At 43.5% G+C, this 22,999-nt stretch overlaps 1 protein-coding gene across 10 annotated transcripts in view; it reads left to right on the forward strand.

Moving 5' to 3' along the window:
* RASGRP3 (RAS guanyl releasing protein 3) overlaps positions 1-22,999 on the forward strand; it is a 114,035-nt gene that overhangs the window by 40,893 nt on the left and 50,143 nt on the right. For 6 of the 10 annotated variants that reach the window (XM_025216744.1, XM_025216748.1, XM_025216751.1 and 3 more), the window contains exons 2-5: positions 13,342-13,531; positions 15,769-15,871; positions 16,402-16,464; positions 16,803-16,934. In XM_025216744.1, coding sequence (XP_025072529.1) covers positions 13,462-13,531; positions 15,769-15,871; positions 16,402-16,464; positions 16,803-16,934 — 368 coding nt within the window. In that variant the 5' untranslated portion in view covers positions 13,342-13,461. Of the gene's footprint in view, positions 1-544; positions 694-13,341; positions 13,532-13,552; positions 13,766-15,768; positions 15,901-16,396; positions 16,465-16,802; positions 16,935-22,999 lie in introns of those variants that run through there. The other 4 variants (XM_025216746.1, XM_025216747.1, XM_025216749.1 and 1 more) reach the window with 4 other exon arrangements.

Here is a 22,999-nt window from a genome sequence, read left to right on the forward strand (position 1 = left end):
CCAAGAATAATGTGAGCTTTCCCAGATGTACCTGAGACTAATGTGAGCTTCAGAGATAGAATCAGAGGTGTATTGGGCTTAAGAGGGAAAGTAGGCACGTGCTCACCCCATCTCCCAACATACAGACAGCGTCCTTCTCATTACATAAGATGCAACTGTTCTTCAGGTGGGAAAATTCAGAAAGCAGCAGGAGAGAGAAATCTGGTCAAGTAATTGGTACAGAAAAAGGTAAAATGTACTTTGCACTGAAATCTCCTCCTCTCTCATTTACCTGTCTGGAGAAAATAGTTCTGTTTTCTCTTGACAGCAACAGAGAACCTGGATGCCAGGAAAAACCTCCCTTCCAAAGCTCGCAATAAGTCATGTCAAGTAAATTATTAAATGATAATGCTAAACCTCCCACCTGGAAAGTTTTGCGTGCATACTAAACTTCCCACAGGTGACTTATCCCAGTAGCTACAGCACAAGCGTGTGGGCCAGTAATTGGTGTTTAACACTCTTTAGTCCTTTGAGATGAGGAAACTCTTTTAGAATCTGTGAATGTGCCAAGAGCACTTACTTATTCTACCATGGTCAATAAATGGGATACCACAGAAGCATGTGTTGTGGGCAGGTCTCTCTCCAGAATAACTACATCGGAGGCATAAACTGATATCACAAGGAAATTTTGGTATAGAACAGATTCATCATCAGGTCAGTCTAGATCAGAGGTTTTCAACCTTTTTTCATTTGTGGAACCCTTTGGAAATTTTGAATGGAGGTGTGGACTCTTTTGAATTGTAAGTGTGCTTATTCACATACTTTTGATTGATCATAGTCATCTTTTGCAAACCCCTTAGACATAGTCTGTGGACCCCCAGGGGTCCACAGGCCACTTGTCTAGATGATCTAATAATGCCTTTTGACATTTAAATCTGTGAAGGATTGTTTTTGACTCTTGCAATTCCATTGCATGTCTTGGGATATTTGTTGTCTTTCCTGACTCTTGAATTGTTGGCCCGGAGTTGTGCTATCATGCAAGCATCTCAGATTCCACAGAAAATAAAAAAATAAGTTTATACAGAAAAGCTGGAAAAACCAGTATGCACTGCAGTAATTATAGCTAGATATCCTTTAGATGTCCTCAGTGAGTGAGCTTTGCTTTGGCAGTGACAATTCTATGGTACTTGGATACTGAAGTTGTCAAGATTGGTTGGGATCCTACCTCTTTAAGCAATTGAATGTGTAATATTTCTAGTCTCCATGGTTTATTAACTAGAAGTGTCCCAATATGATAATAATTAATTTTTTGAGCAATCCACTGTGAAGATGACTAACTCAGTGTTTGTGTTTGAAGGTTAACTAACATGACAGTTGTCATTATGATTCCTTCTAAGCCTAATGCATTCCCAGAATATTTTACTGTCATTCTTCATGGGTGATGGAAGTTCAAGCTTTGATATCTGTGATACAGTTTGTGGCATAGATCAAGAATGACTTGTAAGATATTGCCATCTGGATTATCTGGGGAAGTACTTATATACTGAGATAGCTGTGCAGACATACTGAAGCCAATAAGGAAATAGAAGTTGTATTTGAACAAAAATATCAGTTTATTAGATCTGCCAACCTGCAAGGGGAAATGCACTATTTCCCATGTTTTTCTCCCTTGAAGGAGAAAATCTGGGTTTTACCACATTTTTCCGTAGTGAACAGAAGACCTGGATCCCTGGTTATTAGGGCTGTGCGAAGCTTCGGTCCCTGATTCAATCCAGCAGAGATTTGGCCTTGATTTGGTGGCTAAATCTCCAAATTTGAATTGAATCAGAGGACCCTTTAATCTATCTGAATCAAATTGGAACCCTCTGAATCGATTCAGAGAGATTTGGAAAGATTCGGCAATTCGGACATAGACACAGCTTTAAACTTTTTTTCTACATACCTCTAGGTAGCAGGCGGCTCATGAATGCTGCAATGTTGGGGCAGATGAAATGTCCCACAGGAATGCAGGGGGCTCCCCAGTGCACTCGGCAGCAGACCCAGAAGTGGACCAGAAGCACTTCCAGTCCACTTCTGGGTCTGCCAGGGAGCATGCTGGGGACCCCTCCCCCGAGCCCCACAAGCTCAGTGACTGGTGCCTCCTGGATCTGGGGGGGCACCTGGGGTCCCCCTGCAGCCAATTGCTGAGCCAGGGTGCATGGGAGTCCCCCCCTTGCACTCCCCGGCAGACCCAGAATTGGACCAGAAGCACTTCCGGTCCACTTCTGGGTCCACCAGGGAGCATGCTAGGGCACCACCACCCCCCACCCCGGACCCTTCCAGCTCGGCGACAGGTGCCTCCTGGGTCTGGGGGGATACCCGGGGTCCCCCCGTGTTCAAATACCAAGCCAGGGGGGCGTGGGGGAGCTTCCAAGATCGCCGCCGAGAATGTGGAGGGCCCCCCCGCACTCCTGTGGGACACTCCATCCACCCCAGCATCGCAGCAATCACAAGCTGCACCTGGTACCTCAAGGTACGTAGAAAAAACTTTTAAAGCTGTGTCTATGTCCAAATCCATGATTCTCCAAACTAGCATCAAATCTTCACATTCGGATTCAGCCAAATCGAATCGGGGACAGTGACCTGAATCAACTAATTGAATCACTGTCCCTGATTCGGGCCGAATCCAAATCCAAATCGAATAGGGCCCGCTTTACACACCCCTACTGGTTATAAGTGTAGTTATAAGTATACCTCTTCTGGTCATGGCTATTGCTCTGTTTATACATGCAATAAGTAGAGAACAGAACTTAATAGCGTTGGAAAATCTGATGGGCCCATACAGCTTTGTTACTTGAGAGGCTGTCCGAGTATTTGATATGGGTGGTACAGATGTGAATGCAGTTAGTTCTTAAATGTTCTGTGAATGAATTTAAATACTCTGCTAGTTAAATCCAATAGAGGTAGAAACTTGATCTACCTCTATTGGACTTACGTGCGTTATTTGTTATGTACACTAACAAATAATACATATAATGCAATTAAGAACTGACAGTTATCAAGTTAAAGTCTTGTGGAAAAAAACTCCTGGAACAGTGAATTGCCCAACTGAGTCCCTGTGTTAACTTTGGTCCAAACAGATGGCTCATTTGGTCCCTGCAGACTTAAAGGTCCAGGAATCAACTCGCCCAGGTGCTCCCATCTCTTATTATTAATTATATTTATTGTAGTGGTGCCTAGGCACCACCTAAGAACGGGGCCTCATTATGCTAGACACTGCGCACAAAGTAGCAGACACATAGCATGAAAGGAAAATGGTATAATATAGAGGGTACTTGTAAGGCAACTTCTCTTGAGATATTTAATTTCTTCTCAGCTCTCTTCTGAATACTGCTGCTGTTAAATCATCCTTGTTCATCTGCTGGCATTTAGCTCTGTCTTTCCCTCCAGTAGCACATATGGCTGCGGCTGCAGTTACAGGGAGAATTCATTTATGTTGTTGTGTTACAATTTCCGGAGGGAAGAGGACAGGGAAAGGTCTAGTTTACTGGAAAAAAAGAAAACCACAATCATGTCCTATCTTTGTAAAGAATGAGTCTCTTGTGTGCTGGCCTACAAGAAGTTTATGCATGAACTGAAACCCAAAGGGATGCTTGTATGTCAAAGTTGTAGTGTTAACCTGTGGCTATCTTTATTATCTTTATATAGAAGGAAAATAGGCTACTTTAATTAGCAAGAAAACAATCTACACAGACAATTTTGTTGGTTTAACTGAAAGGGTGGGGCTACATTTCATTTAGTTAAACAAATATAAGTAAGTTTGTGCACAGACATTCTTAAACCTATTTACAGCTTTCACCTGTAACCAATATATCCAGATTCAAACCATTACAGGAATGCGCACCCAAGGACTGGCTCTGGTTTGACTTTTTAAAACTAGTTTTAGATAAACCTGCTAGTGTGGCCCTCCCCTTGCAGCAAAAGTGATGTATTTTAGCTTTACTGATTAAAAGTAGTCATGATTTAAGACTTTTAAAATCAAAGCATGTGCCACTACACACTAGTTTTATACTGTGATGTTTCTGTGTGCTTGCATTTGTACATAGGGAAGTGACCACCCATTTTGCTAAAAGGAACTGCATTACTGGATGACCATTTCTTTCAAGAGTTCATTTAAACAGAACCAGCAAGCCCATCTGCATTATAGTTGCAGAACACAAATTTTAATTGCATTTCCAAAACCCCTAGGGATGATAATTTATTACTACTTCCTGATCTCTGAATACATCATCATAGATGTTTCTGTCGTCTTGGAAATAACAGTCTGGAAATGGACAACACTGGAAATGTTGATAGCTACTTCCATCTAAGAATGATGTTGTTTCAACAGATAAGCATGGCACATTTGATACTATGACTCAGTTCCCAGAACTATTGGTTGTGTCCCAATTGACAGGGAACACCTTTAAAAACACTGAGAATGAGTAGTGAGGCAGTGAGGTATGCTGATTGTGTTTGCGCTGCCTGAATATTCACTGAACACTGACTAAAGTCTCAGAGTCCTATCCCAACATGCACTGGGCTTACTTTAAAACTTACAATACACTCTCTCCTTTGAAATGACCTAGGTAAGAATTTGAAAGGGATAGTGACAAAACATTGCAGTAAGGGTATTTACATAGCATTGCTTCCTCCACCAGGCATGTGTTAGCTAAGAATCAGTTTCCTTCTAGTAGCTTCAGCTAAGCCTACAATTAACCAATTAAAACTTTTTTGTTTTATAAAGCCAAAATATTACATCCTCTATCCTGATATGCACTAGTGTTGCAGACTAACCAGGTGAACTTGCTGAGGTACCCCTTGTCTATCCTTTCACTCCTTCCTGATCGTGTTGTTAAGTCCAAGCCCACCTTAGAACTAAACTGGAAGGCTCTTTGACAATAGTATAACTAAGGGAGGATGGCCAGGGCAGCAGCCCCAGGCACCACCTTTGTGGAGAGTCACAAAAACAGTCATTGTCACAGCAGCAGCTGATAGCCACAACCAGCACAGCAGGGGCCAGAACTGCCTCAAGTATAAAACTGTGCTGCTAAGCCTCTTCCCCTTGGATTTTGTCTCTGACCTCTCTCTGGAAGCTCATGGTCTTTGATGCTATTAAACTGTTAATTTCATTTGGCCTGTGTGAACTCATCTCTATTTTTTTAAAGATTAGCACATTGGAAAAGCTCCTCTGTGGTTCTGGAACTGGAACAGGTGCAGAGAAGGGCTACTAGGGTGATCAGGGTAATGGAGACCCTATCTTACAAGAGAAGGCTAGAAGACCTTAGCTTGTTTAGCATAGCAAAATAAAGGCTGATAGTGAATATGATAGTTCTCTATAAATATATCAGGGTGGTAAAAGGACTATTTAAGACTAAAGACAACATTGGCACAAGAACAAGGTCAAAAATAAAAAAATTAGCAGAAGTTTCCTAATCAGAAGAGCAATAAGACTCCGGAACAGTTTTACAAAGGAAGTAGCAAGAGCAAAAGAGCTAACTGAAGCTGGAGTTCAGTAAATTTATGAAAGGGATTATATGACATGGTGCCTTTGACAACAGGAGACTAGACTCACTGACCCAGGAGGTCCCTTCCAGTCCTACATTCCAGTTTTGTTTCCTATGAACTAAGAGATGGCAATTCAAAGCATGCTGTATTTTTGTAAAGCTTAATGTGCAGATTACCCAGAGGATCGTCTCCAACTCTAAAGGAATGTTTGCACTCTTCCAGGACACTCTTTCTGCCAAAGAATGCTAGACTTTGCTGAGTAAGAATTAGTATTTTGTCATGAAGAAAAGGGAGTCAGTGGATGCATCCAGACAAGTGTGCATGTGCCTCTTACAGTGCTCAAACCCCTTTGAGATGCTGTAGGACACACGTGTGGGAACACAAAAACATTCCCCACACTGTATATTTGCAGTGTGACATCAAAATTTGATACCTGGAGATCCAGGTATCAAAAAATACCCCAGGGGAAAAAAGCAGGTCAGGGCACAGTCCCAGACCATGCCCTTAGGCAACCAGAGCTCAGGTCCTCCACAGAGATGCTCTGGTAGCCAGCCAGGGTGTCTCTACGGCTGGCCCTTGCCCCAGTGCTGAAGCAGGTTGCCTGCCCATGCAGGACAAGCAGCAGTGCAGGCTGCAGGGACCAGAACCTGGGCTCCTGCCAAGTAAGTAGGGGGTGGGGATTCCATAAAAGGGGGGAGGGGACCATGGCAGGATCCAGCTCTCCCCTCGTTTACCCAGCTCTCTCCTCATTTCCCCAGCTCCCAGTTGCTTCCCCACCCAGCCCCACCCCCTCCCTGCACAGCCCGCACTCACCAGCTGCAGCAGCAGCTGTCAGGATCACTTGGGGGTCTCATGGCACAGCCTCCCCACGTGGTGCAGGGCAGCGGGGCCCAGTGGGGCTCGACTCCAGCCACCTGGCACCCCGTGCTGCCACATTGTGTGGGTGCTGCCCAGCTAGGCAGGGCAACACGTGCTGTCTGGCAGCTCAGAGCTGCTCCAGCTGTCACCTGGGTCTGGCACCACTCAGCCTGAGAGGCCCTGAGCTGCCTGATGGTGCACAGTGCCCTGCTGAGCCGGGCTGCACCCACTTGATATGGCAGTAGCAGCACAGATGCCAGGCAGCTAGAGCAGATCCCCACTGTCCCCCGCTGCCCTGCGCCATATGGGGGGGCTCTGCCATGAGGCCCCAGCGGCCCTGACAGCCACTGCTACAGCCAGAGAGTGCAGGAATGGTGGGGCCAGACAGGGCAGCAATTGGGGGCTGGGACCAGGTGGGGAAATGATCGGGAGAGCTGGGGGAACAAGCAGGGGCTGAGGCCAGGTGGGGGGCACTTGGACCCTGCGGGAGGGCATGTGGGAGGGCATGTGGCCCCTGTTGGCGGACTGTGGGCCCTGTTGGGGGTGCTGTAGCCCTGTTGAGGGGCTGTGGGCCCCTGTTGGGGGGCTGTGCCCTGTGGGGGGCAAGGGACCCACCCCTCCTGAGCAACCCTGCTACATGCCCTGCCACACCCACAGTCCCTCTACAATCCACCCATAAACCCCACACCCCCAAGCTACCTCCACAAACCCCTCACCCACATACCTGGTCTTGTGGATCAGGAGTGAGGGGACTGGGGTGGGGGTAGGCTGTGGGTTGCGACTGTGGAGCAAAGGCAGGGGCAGGGCACTGGCATATCAATGCTTCTCAGTGCTGCACATCCTGGTGAGTGAAGGGGGTAGGGGCAGCTCTGATTTTTCTATGAAAAAAAAACCCAAAAGTCAATCCCAAACTGTATAGATATTTATAACTTACTTTATTATGATGACAGAGGCACTGGTAGTCTTCCAAATTGCTTTAAAATTGTAAATATATCAGTAAAACTTTGCCCAACTGATTTGATCTCTCTCTGTATATATATTTATGTCTAGTGGTCTTTTGTTTTAACTGTGGAAGAACATGGATTTGGGGGTATTTTAAAGACTGATTTGGGGTTTTTTTATTAAGGATTTTGCAGTTTTTAAATAGGGAACACCAGAATTTCTGCTAGTGAGACAAATAGCAGGACCCAGGCAGAGGAGCCTACTCAGAGCTGGCACCTGGGACCCGGCTGGAGGTGGCTGACCTCCTGGTCACTTGGGGCCAGGAGGACATGCTTTGACAGTTCAAAGCAGGCCACCACACTAAGAACATCTCCAAGTCAATAGCTGCCCAGATGGCCGGGTGGTGGTACACACGGCAGTAGTGCTGCAGAAAGGCCAACTCTGCAGCCACAGCCCACTGGCAGCTGGCCCAGAGGTACAGATGCCTCTAATGGCCATGTAGTCCCCATCTGGGTCTGCTGTTGCAGGTGGCAGCAGGTCACAGCCAGGCAGCAGCCCCCACTGCCAGACTGCTGCAGTGGGTAGAGGGTGCAGGAAGCTCTCAGAGCTGCTTCAGCAGGGGTAGTGTCCCCAGGTACCAATTAGCCAGGACCCAGAAGCTCCTGAGAGTGAGTAGCTCTGAGCTACTTGCCAGGGCAGCTTTTTATACTGCTGGGGTCAGCACAGGGCAGGGTTTTATACTGCTGGGGCTAGCACAGGTACTGGCCCCAGCCTCTAGCTCTCCATAGCTGCAGTCCTGGGAGGAGGCAGGCAAGGTTATTTTGCCCCGTGGCACAATTTGCCCCACACCAAAGTGCATGTCCAGGCATATGCACTGAGGCAGGAAGCCCCATCTCAAATTTGCACCACTTCTATTTGAGCTGCTGCAAGTGCACATGCCTGAATGCGTGCACTGCATCTGTAAAGATGGGAAGAACAGTTCCTTATGTCAAGGGAATGTTATGAGGATAAAATCCTTTAATGACTGTAAAGTACTGCTAGGTGGGCAAAAGCCATAATACAAAAATATCATCAAGGTTCACATTGGGACATTAGCTATTAGGCCTGTGTGAATAGGGAAGTATTTGATTCGGATTAGGCCAATTCAGATGACAGTGATTCAATTTGGAGATTCAGATCACTGTCCCAAATCAGTTCGGACAAATTAGCTTCGTAAGATTTGGCACTAATTCGGAGAGATTTGGTGACTCAGCCATAGACTATAATGGGGTATCACTGAAATACCTATAACTTTGATTTAAATGAAAACAGCCGGGATGTTAGCACCTTCTGAGGGCTGCCAGGTTTCAAGGAGATAGGTGTAGGGGTTTCTGGGAAACTGCGCCTCAAGGTGCAGACAAGCAAAACTCGTGATGTGTGACTTTGTGTGTGTTAAGGCACAGCAGTGTGAAAATAGCAGGTGTGGTAGCCCCTTTTGAGGCCATGAAGCCTGCCAGGTTTCAAGGAGATAGGTACAAGGGTTTCTGGGAAACTGTACATCAAGCAGACAGAGGCTTATATGCTGTTTCTATGTCCCTCCCCCAGAGCACTGTGATTGGAAGTGGACTCAGGGAAAGATCACAGTCACTGGGCAGCTACAGATATTAATCTTTCCTCCCCCACTCCTCAGTTTCTGTTCCCCTGAAAGACTGCCTTCTGAATCTCTGAATTTCCAAATCTTTTCCGAATCAATTCAGAGGCTCCAAATCAATCCAAAGGGTTTGTTTGGTCTCCCAATTCAATTTGGATTCAGTGATTCAGCCTCTGAATCAGGACGAATCTTCTCTGAATCAAATTGGTGACTGAAGCTTCGCACACCCCTATTAGCTATTGCTATTTCTCCTCTTTGGTAACACTGCTAAACAAGTAATTAACACTAACAAAACAGAAAAGTCCTTGCTTTTCAAATCCCTTACTTTTCAAATCCCTACCATTCTGTTTCTCTACTTTCTTGGAGCAAGGAATATGTACAGTAATGATTCCTGCAAGACCTAACTGAAGCAGTATTTTAACATACAGGGACTTACCTATGCAAAAATGTGTAGCCTGATATATTTTTTTTTTAAATGTCAGCACAAGTTGGTGGTGATTGGCCCTGGAAAATAAACCCAATTATTTTCAAGGCATAAGACCAGATGCAATAACTGACTTAGGTGCTTACAATGGGACTTAGAAAAAAACTTTAGGAAATAAATAAAAAATGTAGGATACTGAAGGGCCATGTTCTAATCTCACCTAACTCTGGGAGCAACTGTACTCTATAGCCACACTACTTTTTTACTTCAGATAAACTAATGGTTTTGGGAGCAGGAATTGGAAGCCAGGATTTCTCTTAGGTGAGTACAATAACCACTAGACCTCTTGTATTCTGTCTCTGGGCCCATGAATACTGCATTCCTTTCTGCACCGTGGCCTGGCTTCAAAAGGAATGGAGCACCCAGAATTGCTAAGACTCTGGTGGGAAATGCAGTTTTATGGGAGACTGGAGATGCAGGTCCCCTTTGAAGGGTCCCCCTTTGAAACCCTTCAGGCTAAGGAGGGGGAAAAAACTGTGTTTTCTACTCCTGGATGAGTACTAGACTGATGTATAGATAGAGGGTTCCTCCTCCAGCCCTATTTAAAAGAGTGAGCATGTTCAGTTCTTTGAATAAAAGGGTAGAAGGGCCTGTCATTCCTGACAGCCAAGTGTCTGTCTAACCTGTTCTTGAAAATTTCCAGGGATGGAGATTCCACAACTTATCTAGGTAGCCTGTTCAAATGGTTAATCAGTCTCATAGTCAGGGACCTCTCTAAATCACAGTTTCATAGATGTAATGGAAACCCCAAAAAACAGCTTTGTCTGAGATCACCGAGAAATCTGGCATTGGCCTCAATAGATTAAAGCTAATATCCCACAAAATCAACCAAAAAAAAAGTGGTAGTGAGGTAGACTGAATGAAGGCACCCTCTACCAATCAGTGGTGAGGGGCAGGGCAAAGAAAGCGGTAGTGATATAGACTGAATGAAGAGGTTCTTTGCCAATCAGTGATGAGGGGCAGGGCTACCAGGGTCCTTCTGCCAATCAGTGGAGAGAGGTGGGGCCGCCACAAAATAGGCTCTGCACAGCTTAAGCGAGCCACAAAAAACCTGTTATCTTGCCATGACTTAGGTAGTCCCAACTCATAGTCAGGAAGTTCTTTCTACTCACTAACCTAAATTGCCACTGTGACAGTTTGAGGCTATTGTTCCTAGTTCTGTTCCCTACAGCTACAAAGAAAAGTCTAACTCCATCCTCTCTAAAATCACCCTTCTGGTATTTGAAGCCTGTTATCAAATCTCCCTTCAGCTTTCTCTTCTTAGATCAGGGGTTTTCAACCATTTTTGATTCAAGGCACCCCTTGTCAGACTTGCCCATTGTCGTAACTTTCACTTGTTTTTTTACTACAAAAAAGTAAGAGTAATTCTTCTGTTGCAAAGGACTCAGAAAGACCAGAACAGGTCAAAATGCATTTGACATTATTGATTCCTATTTTATAGATTCCTATTTTATACATTAGGGCTGGAAGGGACCTTGCAAGATCATTGGGTCCAACCCCCTGCCCAAGGTAGTCAGCAGGAAGTCCGCTGGGGGCAGATCACCCCAGCAAACTTTGAAAACTCTAGGTTTATCTTGTGAATCATGTGCCAGTGTTTGCATACCTAGCAGTGCTAATATTGCACGGCACTCCATGGCACCCTGAAAAGGATCTCAGCGTATACCAGGATGCTCCAACACCATGGTTGAGAATCACTGTTTTAGTACCTATTCTGAGGTGTCCCACTATATGTAATAGGAGCCAAGGCACCTAACACATGGCTCTTGTTTCTATTCAGGCACCTGGTCCCCAAATAGGCTGCATTGCACCTATGTCCCTCATTAGAGCTCACCCATAATGGCTAGGGACAGATGTTATACATAAACCAGTTTAAGTGATTGGAAACTGGTTTAAACCTGTAAGTTCAGTGCACATAAACCTCTTTCAAAATGGCCAAGACTAGTTTAAGATAGGCCTGGATGAATGTAGTATCAAACTTAACTGATTTTGTTAATACAAGTTCTTTATGGGGTCAATCTACACAGCTTAGAGAATCTGTGAAGACTGAATTGTTTCAGCCTGTGGCTTTTTGACTGTCTGTTCTTAGCCAAGAACTTAACTTCAGGTACCAGTTCTTTTTTGTAAATCTTGGCCATGTATTACAGTGAAAATCTTAAAAGCAAAATGAATTGGATACTAATTAGAACACATTGGAGCATGTGTATAGGCACCCCAGGCTTCCATGTCTTCATTGCTACTGTTACCTGTGCCAACTAGATTAAAACTAGCCTGTGTGTGCTAGACTAAGCATGCCACAGTCTCACCTTCATTTTTCTGCAGACCTGTGTAGTGAAGGCAATGTGAGGGTGTGTCAGAGATAGGTTAGTGGGATAATTTTAGTAAAAGAGGTGCAGAAACTTCCCTGAGGATACAAAGCTATGGTTGTTATGAGTGTCTGGAGCATATGGTGGGTGTGTATCTCTGAGAAGAGCAGAGATGCTGCATTGTTACTGCTCACCCAATATAAAAATCATATTGTATAGGTTTCCCTTGCTTTATGCTGTACATGTGTTCCTAGAAAACAGCATATAACTTGAATTTGCACAAAGGGAATCCACTTTACATTGTAACAAATAGGGATATGTTCCAAGACCTCGGCTGTACTGACCCCCAGACCCATTTCTACTGCTTTTGCAAGACAATTTTGGTACTCGCCAACACCAGACAGTACACACAAGCACAGGGCATTATCATAATGGGGATGGCAACTACAGAAACACGTCGCAGATGTGTTTGGAGCACAGAGCCACACAGGATACTATATTTGTGTGTGTCACTCCCACAATGCACTGCACAAAACTGTGGGCTTCGACCACACTGATTGCATACGAGTGAATTTACCTTGCATATAACAAATTTTTGGTATAAAAAGGGTCATCGCATAAGAGCAAATTATCATATACAAAACCCACATACAGTGAGGGAAACCATACTTAGCTCACTTAAAAGAAACTTCCTCGCATTCCCTCAATGCTTTAATTGTCATATGCCAGTGTAATCCCTCCACTGGTTTCTTTCCTTACAGAGTTGTTGAATGTGCTACAAATTTTTGGTTACCACATATTTATTTTCCACACATTTAAAGGAAACTTACATACATTTAAAAAATTGAGATACTTTAAATATAGGTTTCTAGAAATTTTATAGAGGATACAAATACTGTTGTCTGCTGCTTTTTAATTGTAGCTGTTAAAAGGCTGGCCATATTTCTAGAAATTTGAAATCAGCCATGTGTAGTCCTTAAAAGTAGACATGTTTTAATGGGTATTGCAAGGAGTGTTTTGTAAAGTCCCTACAATTAGGGAGAGATTCATAAAAAGACATTTGGGTGCCTAGCCCCAACTACCATTCAATGGGAGATGACCACCTAACTGTAATTAATATCTCTGAAAATCTCTTCCTTTTTACTTTAGTATGTATTCTCTAAAATGTACTTATGAACTGTATTATTACCCATTTTTACACATTTTCCCCACACTTAAAAGCATTATGTTAAAAACTGACCACTAATAAAGCACAGTTTATCATGCTTTAAACATGTAAGCTGAGGTGTCAACAAGACGTGTTATTAAGTGTAAATAAAATGATCTGTACTAATGTGCATCGTTGTACATGAGTCATGTCCTAGCATAATATCTGGTTTGTGCTTTCTGACATCTCTATGGATTTATTTTGGACTAGCGAACAAATAATTAAACACTTTAATAGATGTTGGAATGGACTGAAAATGTATGAGGATCTTTCATGTTCTTTGTGTTGTGTATGTGTGTGGGGGGGGAAATCAGTTTACAAAAGGATGTTCTGAACTGCAAATAGTCCATCCTGATAATGCTTCAGGACAGTACTCTTATGATAATTTCCCTTTCTTTATTTTTATCTGCAGGTTTTCCATGAAGTCCAGCTAAGAATGCAACCAGCCATAAAGAGATAAGGCCTGTTTCGCTGTAGATATTCTTCTGTGTCGTGAAAATGGCTCTAATTTTTTGACAACAACTAAAGGAAAATGGGGTCAAATACACTTGGGAAAGCTGCAACATTAGATGATCTTTTGAACACTTGTATTGAAATGTCTGGTATGAGCTTGTTAATTTGTTTCGCTCCTTGCTGTTTTTGAAATGCATCCTCTCTTATAACTTTGCTTCTTTTACCACCTTGTTCAGTCCGTGCTTCCTTTGGCAAACAAGTATTTTTTCTTTGACATTGTCCATACTTGGTTCTAGCCCAGAGGAAAACATTAATTGAAAAGGTTGAAGGAAATATTTTCATCTGTTTGTGTGTCAGGAAGAGACAGCCTCTCTTCTGATATGGTGGGCTCAAACACTACTTGTTTTTAATCAAAAACATTACACAATAAATATGGTAATTTTCTTGCAATGCAAGGTGGATGGATATAATGATTTTTAAAATCAGTATTAAGATTAGATAAGTGTACCATTGAATTACTGGTATTTAAAGACTTGTCTGTGATTCCTTATAAAAGTATGGATTGATTTCTCCATGTGTTGATTTTGTTTTGCATTGTTGTTACATGGGTCTTTTAGACCTAATTCTGGAAGATTTTCATGTGTGTCATGTAGTAATTGGTAGTAATATGATTTCAGGCTCTCATTTTAATGAACCATTGCCTATAGAAACTGTTTCCATTTATGAGATTCTAGGGTCAATAATATAGTACTTTATGTGTGCCTTTATGAATTGTTATAAATAGAAATGACTTTTACTCTTTTGAAAACAGAAATCACTGATCATAAAACTCAGGTTGGGAGAGGTCATAAACTTCCCAATTTGTAGTTTTATTAAGGAAAATTAATCCTCCTACTGTATTTTGTGGACTCTGACATGCCTTTTAAAGTGGAAAGGGGAGTTAAAATAGGCCTTGATTCACGAAAGCACCCAAACATGGGCCAAAGTCCCATTGACGTCAATTGGATTTAAGCAGGTGCTTAAGTGCTTTGAATTAGGATCTTAATTAAAATGAGGCATCTGGCTTTTAAAGATCATGACAGCCCTCAATTTGAATTAGATTATAATATGACTTCAGTTTTGAAGAGAGTAATAAATGCCTAAACACTGATGGACATGACATAAATAATAAAGGACTGAATCCTGCAGCTGAATTCAGATAGACATACCACTGTGTCCAGACCATATCTGGTGTGTGCATCTGGCTCTAAAACAATGATCTCACATAGGACATAGACAACAGAGTCTGGGCACATCTTATATGTTCAGAATCCCACACTTCCCAACCACCTACACACATTCTTTGTTTACTGAAGTCCACTGTATATGGGCTTCCTATTCCTCACTTTGTCTCTTTTCTTTCTGATTTACTCTGTCTCATTTACATTTACTCCGTCTACTACTTCTCTGTAGGCATCTACATGTGCATTAATGCCTATATGTATGGCTCATTAAGTTTAGTACCTGTAATAACAGGTACACTAATTTAATGCGCCATAATCAGCACTACTGCACAGTAGCATCAGCATGCATCTTTTAGGTGACGCTAATGTGCAGTAGACTAATTCTACTGTGCCTTAACACATTAGCACAGCTTTTGCCATGGCGTGCTAAGGCACAGTAGAATTACTCTATTGTACTTCTAGTGACTCATGTATACATGCCCAGCAAAAGCTACATTCTCGAATGTGATAGTTGGTCATCATGACAGTTGTTTTCAGTAAATGACAAAACTGAATTTTCTGATGGTCATTTTAAAATTGGATAAATCTGTTGACCTTCTAAGTACTTATGTGTTTCATTAATCTAGAATTCTGATTTATATAAGCACATAATTGGTCACTGTGATCAGTTGGTATCAATGTTCATTTTTTGTTCAAAATTTATGACTTTTATAAAATCATGCTAAGTAGATCTGAAGGAAGACACTTCTGTGTTGCATCACCATTGTGCGCCTCATAAGAAATATTTATTTTGGAGAGTGGGATATATTTGGAGGCTTTTTGGAGAGTGGAAATATACCTTTTTTCTTTTGGGGAAAGGGGGGCGGTTCATTTGTGTTCCATTTTACACTTTGCTTTTATAATTGTTGGCATGCTATAGCCATTGCAATTCATTAACTTGAACTGCTAGAAAAGCATTTTTTGTTTGAGTTTGTTTACTACTCAGTTGATATACTTTGTGAGAATATTTTAATGGACAATACTTTTAATATAATTTCATTTTTAATATTAATATATCTGACTGCCCTTAAGGGAGGTAATGGATCATGAATATCTGAAAGTTGTTAGATTTCAGTATTTGAATATTGAAGGCCAGTTGTTTTGAAAGTGTCTCTGTTTTGCAGATGACAAAGGAGGTCTGGGCACCGCTCATTTGCCAAGAACATTCCTTTTAATGCACCGATGGTATCTGTCTTCCACAGAACTGGCAGGCAAACTTCTCTCCATATATCCTTCAAAGAGCCACAAAACCTTCTGTTAGTACTTTGGAAGCCAAGTGTGTCTCTAATATCATGTACAGACTATTTATTAAATAGTGATAGTGTCATCAGAATATGCGGTTCTCCAGTGACTGAGGGCCTACTCCTATGCCCATTGAAATCAATGGGAGTTTGGCATCTAAGCACCTATATGTCATTTGTACCTTTTGAAAATCTCCCCTGCATCTGTAAATATCTGTTAATTTCCTTGGTTAGCCAGTTTTTCTGGAAAACAATTTGCCCAGAAAAAACAGAGTGTACTGGATGCATGATTTCCCTAGAGCAGAAGGTGCCAAGTAGGAAATGGCATCTATGTGGCCTAAAGACATACTTGTTTTTTACTAGCTGTTATCTCTCTTTTCTTTAAGTTTAGCACATAATCGTTTGGCTGAACAAGTGCTCAGGAAGTATACTTCATCTCTTTCAACAGACCAGTCACTACAAAGTAAATGGTGCTGAAACCATAAATATGATTTTTTCCTTCCTTAACTAGTCTACCTATAGAGATGCCAGTGGGGAAAATTGCGACGAATTCCGTTTAAAAATCTGCTATTTCATGAGGTAAAATTGTAGTTGTATGAATACTGTCAGTTCTTGTACATTTTATAAGAGCTTTTTAAACCAGTCAACCTCTACTAATGCTTTTGCCTGGATGGTGGTGGGGCAAGGGATGCAATCCTGTTTTAAACATAAATGTTCATCTGGAGTTATTCAGCCTTTTGAAACTTCCACTACATCAAGCATGACCACTTTCTAAAAACTCATGCCACTATTTGGTTTGTATTTCATTCTTTGAAGTATAACACTCAGATTAGTTTGGCACCACATCAGAAGTTCATCTATGCAGTTCCAGAATGTTGTGCCTGGATCTTTGACTAATCTTTCTCTCATGATTTCAGATACTGGATTTTGGAGTTTCCTGCAGAATTTAACTTGGATCTTGGTTTAATCCGTCTGACTGAGGAATTCCGGGAAGTAGCCACCCAGCTTGGTTATGAGGCTCATATCCACCTTATTGACATCTCTAGCATGTAAGGCTATACTCTCTCAGGTGCTTATGCACCTTTCCTTTTTTTTTTTGTAATGCCAGAGTCCTGCAAAGGAAGTGTTCAGATTGAGGATCGCATTTGGGCTTCAGGGTGCCTATGCAAATACTTGGGGTTGGGGGCGTGTTTTAATTAAAGTGGTTCCAGGATAGACACTCTCATTAAAATGCCACAGTGTCATATCTATTAAGCCCCCATGCATTTAGAAAGGGCTGTGGGATACTTTAACTAAAGCTCAGTTGACAAGCTTTAGTTAAAGTACTCCAGTGGCCATTTTTAAACCCATTGGACCTTATACACATGACGCTGCAGCAATGCTAGAGTGTTCTAATTAGAATGCAGAGCAGACTCAATTAGAATGGATCAGAGTATGTGTATAGGCACCCAAAGTGAGTTAGTGGAGAACACCAGCAAGCAATTTCCAAAAAAGTGGTATTCAGTCCAAAATTTGAAATAAAGCTATCATCCCATTTATGATTATAAAGATAGACCTGTATGATTCTTAAGGAAGAAGAATCCTCTCTTTACTGCATTTTTATATACATCTGAAAGGAATAAATTATGTCCCTGCCCATGTGTGTTGCAAAGTCAATGCTGGTAAGAAAAAAAACACTACTTTACTATTGCTAGAAAACATTGTTCTCTTTGCAGGGAATGAGTGAACATTGCACCAGTCATCCCACAGGGCATGGTTAAACAGGGTATGTTTATTATGTATGCTGCAAGTATCACATTTAACAGGGAAGCTTAAGATTTTTCAGATTCCTTGTCTAGCTTCCAAAAATCTCTGACAATTCAGTTCCTACTCTGAATATGATTATTTCACAGTGTTTGATGCATCTCTACAGTGTAAAAATACCATCTCTGTGGTATTTTTCTAACTGCATAATATCTGGAGTGCTTAGTTTTAGCCATACTTTTATTAGAAATATAAATTATAGAGCCTTACGTTGGAATCTTATACCTTTGAATTTCTAATGTCAGCAAAGAAGCCATATTAGCTCTTTCGTTAGTTAGTCCATCTGCTTGTCAGGTTTCCTTTAGACTATAGAAGACACTTACTGGTGTTTTCTAATGTAAAGAAAAACAGCATGGAAATAACCTTTTGTGTCAGGGAAGATTGTAAGACATTTTTTACAAAGATTACAATGAAAGGGCATGAGTGTTGGGTCTTAAAGTTAATATTTTAAATAATATTTTGAATTCTATGTCTAAAAGTACATTTCTCAGTGTGCTTAGAGCTAGAAGAATAATTACTAACAAATGGTTAACTTAACCAAAGCATTTTGTTTTAACCCTCCCACCATACTTTTATGTCAGTTTGTTGCAAATTTCTTATTTGAAATCTGATTAATTTAAAATGGATTCTTAGGGCACATGTGTGCAGTGTGCTGTTGTGGCTTTAGCTTCAGAAGTCCTATTTGTGTTTATGTTATGTTATGTTATGTTGATCTCCACATAACTATTTTTTTTTAGTATGGGTGACTGAATCAAAGTCCTAGATCCAAAACCTAGGAATGTTGGAAATTAAACTCCAGATAGTGTGGCTTGTGCTTACTACTATAAATATTTTAGCCTAAGACAGTACTTCTCAGTCAGGGTATTATACACCCAAGGGTGTCATAAGATTCTTTTAAGGGTGCTGCACAATATTTGCAATGTTAGAAATGGAAGTACCTACACCAGGGGCAGGCAATTACTTCAGGCGGATGGCCACTTACTAAGTTTTGGCAAGCTGTTGAGGGCTGCAAGGGTTGCCCTGCCCCCTGACAGGTGCTCCTCCCCCTGGTCACCATCTTGGGACCGGAAGTCCCGCCCCCTAACCCCTGACCTTCAACACCAGAAGTCCCTCTCCTTCCTCCCCGGAAATACTCCATTCAACAAGGAGGTTTGCCATCTCAGAACCAGAAAAATACCAAATTATATTCTAAAAATTAACTACATCTACTACAAGATGCATTAATTTGATTTAAAAAAAATATGTTTGTCCTGATTTACATGTGTTTGTGTAGTGCGCTGTTTACCAACCGGTGTGCTGTGGCACACTGGTGCACTGTCAGACATGAACAGGTGTGCCACGGAATTTTTGAAAAGTCACACAAATAATGAATAAATGAAACATTTTATATATATAAAGGGCCTAGTCTGTCTGTCTGTAATGCTCTTGTGGGGCATGGCTCCCAGCAAGGAGTGGTTCCAGCCAGTGCCACGCGCCACCCCTCCACCTGCTCCGTGGAACGGCGGCAACACAGGGCCATGGGTGGTGGCAGTGGTGGCCATATTACCTGTTGGGGGCAGGGGCAGGGAGTGGTGTGCCACAATTTTTTTAAATTCATGTAAGCGTGCTATGGGATGGAAAAGGTTGGGAAACGCTGGTGTCATTTACATAGAGGTGATTATATAATAGCTTAAAATGAAGTCTTACTCTTGTATATTTGGGGGGAATGTGGGAGGTATGGGTGGGTGGGTATAGGTTGGTGGGGGGCTGTGGGTATGTGTGGTGTGGGGGTGCTGGGGGGATAGGTGTGAAGGTGTGGATGTGGGGTAGGGGAGCATGTGGGTGTGTGTGTGGGTGGGTATGGGGTTGGTGAGAGGCTGTGTGGGGGAGAAGAGTGGCTGGGGAGAGTTGTGGCATACATGGAGGGGGAGGGTTTGCCCACAACCCCCACCATGGCAGGCAGAGCCCCCACCAGTGCTCCTCAAAGCCTGGGCTACATGCTCCTGCCCCTTCTGGCTCCAGGGCACTGGCGTGGGCCCTATGATCCCACTCGCTGCCACTTCTGCCCAATCTGCCACCAATGCCCTTCTCCTGCTGCTTCCACTCCCTGCTGCTTGCTGCTCCAGCACCACATCCCAGCTGCGTGGCTGAAACTGCAGAACACAGTAGGAAGTGGCCCAGCCCTGCCAGCACCACACAGAGCTGGCCAAGAATCACAGGGGCCAAGCCAGCTCCTGCTGAGTCCTGCAGCTGGCCACTGCAGCCAGGAACCAAATGATACCAAAGTGGTGGGTGACAGGCAGGAAAGCAGGGAAATGAAAGCAGCAGGCAGTGGGGACTGGCAGTAAGTGGATGTGCAGGAGTGCAGGGACAGCTGTGTGGGAGCATGAGGCCCATGCCAGTGCACCAGGGCCAGCACTGGCAGAGACCCAGAGTGGGGTGGCAAGAGCACAGGGGACAGGCTGGCTGGGGCTCTATGGAGCTGGGCTGTACCAGCAGAGAAAGTGGGGAGCTCCTTCCCCCACCCACCTGCCACCACCATTTCCCTGCTTTCCTGCCTGATGCCGCCGCTCCTTTCCCCACCCACCCTGCACCGCCCACTGTTCTGGCATCACGTGGTTCCTGGCTGCAGCACCAGGACCACAGGAGCCAGCCCGGCCTGGCCCTGGGGACTGGGGCGATCACCCACAGTCCTCCTCTGCCCCCCCACCTCCTTCTTATCTGAATGTCTCTCTCAGGTGGAGGAAGGTGGGAACAGCCCCAGGGTCCCAGGCCACATGACTCTGCTGGGCAGAAGCTTCTGGCTAAGGGTGGAGGGTGGAGGAAGGGGTTGGGGGGACAGGGCCAGGCAGGCCTTGCTGCCGCAGCTGCTGGGTCTTGCTGCTGGCTCCCCCTGGGTCCTGCTATACCTAGCTCCTGTCATCTTTGACAGGCAGCCAGGGACAGATAAATATTAATTTTCTAAATTTTTTATGGGTTCTGTGGGCTGGATAGAATGGCCTGGTGGACTGCAGGACATATTTTGCCCACCTATGACCTATACATTATTCATGTGATAAACCCAGAGAGAGTTCAAATAGGAATCCATAGTGTCAATAACATTCTGACCTGTTGTACTCTTTCCTGAGTTCAGAATTGTGCTATTATTTTTCTATAATTAAGAAACAAGTGAAATCTAAGAGCTGGCATTTTTTAGGGGGTACCCTGAGTCTAAAAAGGTTTAAGAACCATTGACCTAAGGAGCAAATTTTTAAAACTGAACAAAGATTTAACAACGCTATTTAACACATGGCCAAATGGAGTTCCTGCCCTGGATCAGCTGACTGATTCTGGGGCCAGTCCAGATTGAGCCTGCCCAGATCAGGGCGTGCCAGAACCAACACACAGGACTGATCCAGCAGTGTGCTGCTTACAGCACACACCCTGAGCTGCCTCCCTATACCATATGCAGCATGTGTAGTCAGTCCAACCCATGTGCTTCATGCAGCATGTGCTAGGCCTGGGGTTGCTCTGCACACCAGCCCAGACCAACCTCCTGTGCTGCAAGCAGTGCCAAGTCCAACCCAAGCACCATATCCAGTGCAGGCCCTGGAATGGGACTGGCATGTGCTGCATGTGATGTACAGGCTGGACCTGGAACAGCAGATGCTGTATATGGCTCAGAGGGTTGGTCCCAATCTGGCTGATAGACAGGCCCAGCAACCCTCATTCATCCTCACTGACACCCGTGTTCTACAAAAAACCACAAAGGAAAATATGTGCCATATCATTCTGTGCTGAGTAACTATGATGGTCCCTCCTTTGTCAGTACAACATAGTCCTTTTCTAGCTGTTTCATATAACTAAAAGATGCCTTTTCCTTTACTGTTCTATTTTTTCTTGGCCTGTGGTCTTTCAGGCTAGGAACAGACATTCAAAAAGCCCGAGCCTGAATTGATTCAATCTTTGCAGGTTAGTCTAACCTGGCTAGACTGAACTGGTTTGTAACTGGACAGACATTCTCTCTGGACTGAGGAAATTCAGGCACATGCCTGCAGTGTCTCAGGCTGGAAGCTTGGGGGGCACTAGAGCAGCCCTACTTTCCCTTGCATAGCACTTAGCTGATGGGAGCTGTGGCCAGGCCCCAGCAGAACCTCTGATTAGGGAGGTCTTCCTGCACCATCCCAGGCTTTTACTGCTGGCTGCTCAAGGGTCAGGAGTGTTTCCTGACCCCAGTCCACTGCTACCACTTTGATGCATCACGGGGTGTGCAGTGCATGCATCTGTTGATGATATGGAGTTTTTCAATCTCCCTCCCTGCTTCTTTATACTGTCTGCAGCAAACTGACAGGCAAGCAAGCCAGCAGGGAGCTGATAACAGTGTTTATCACCTCATCAGCAAAACAATAGCCTCTCTCCATTAGTTAAAACTCTTCTTAAACAGCTTACCAGCTAACCTGTTGATTAGCTCCAAAATTCCCTAAGGGGTCACTGTTCTGTCCACCTATCCCAGTAAAATTGAAGACACACACAGACACCTCTCAGCATTAGCTAGCATACCACATGCCTAGGGTCCATTGGGCTGGGGCCTGTGCTGTGGGAGATGGAGGGGAGGGGGCAGGAGGGCAGGGAGAATCCAGGCAGACTCTGCTGTAATTGCAGTCTTTGTCAGAGCTGCAGCCAGGGAGCAGAGGGGAGGGGCCAGCTCTGCTGTGGAGCAGAGAGCCCCGTACAGCCCAGAGAGCATGCCAGGATGCTGGGGGAGTCTGGTTTATCTTAAACCAGCAAGGGATCTGGGATAGACATTGCATAAGCCAGTTTGACCCAAATCAGTTAAGTCTGATACTACATTCAACCAGATTTATCTCAAACCGGTTTCAGCCATTTTCAAATTGGTTTATGTGCACTGAACATATGTTCTGTTACAGGTTTAAACCAGTTTCTGATCTGGTTTAAGGGTTTATGTGTAATGTCTGTCCCTAGCCTCAGCCATTAAAAGAAAAATAAATTAAATCCTCATGAATTATTATTCAAGTCAGTTTTAGTCAGACCTTGATCTTCTTTGTAATGGATTTTTGTGAACCAACTGCATAGTTGGGAGACATTTAGACACACACCTGAAGTGGATTATCTTTTTCCTGAAACCATTTCTATATCTCTCCCAACTCTACTATTGGTCTAATGAAAGAGATCACATACAAAAAGTATTGCCTCCTGCACTTTTTTGGGGATCATCATAGCTACAATATCACTCTAATACTTTTCTAGTTCTTTGTAATGTAGCTGTTAGATCTCCATGAATTATATGATACAATATAGCACAGGAGAGTATATTGTCCATGTTCCCATTATG

Source organism: Alligator sinensis, unplaced genomic scaffold (assembly GCF_000455745.1).
Source record: "Alligator sinensis unplaced genomic scaffold, ASM45574v1 scaffold1456_1, whole genome shotgun sequence".
NCBI classification, from domain to species: domain Eukaryota; kingdom Metazoa; phylum Chordata; order Crocodylia; family Alligatoridae; genus Alligator; species Alligator sinensis.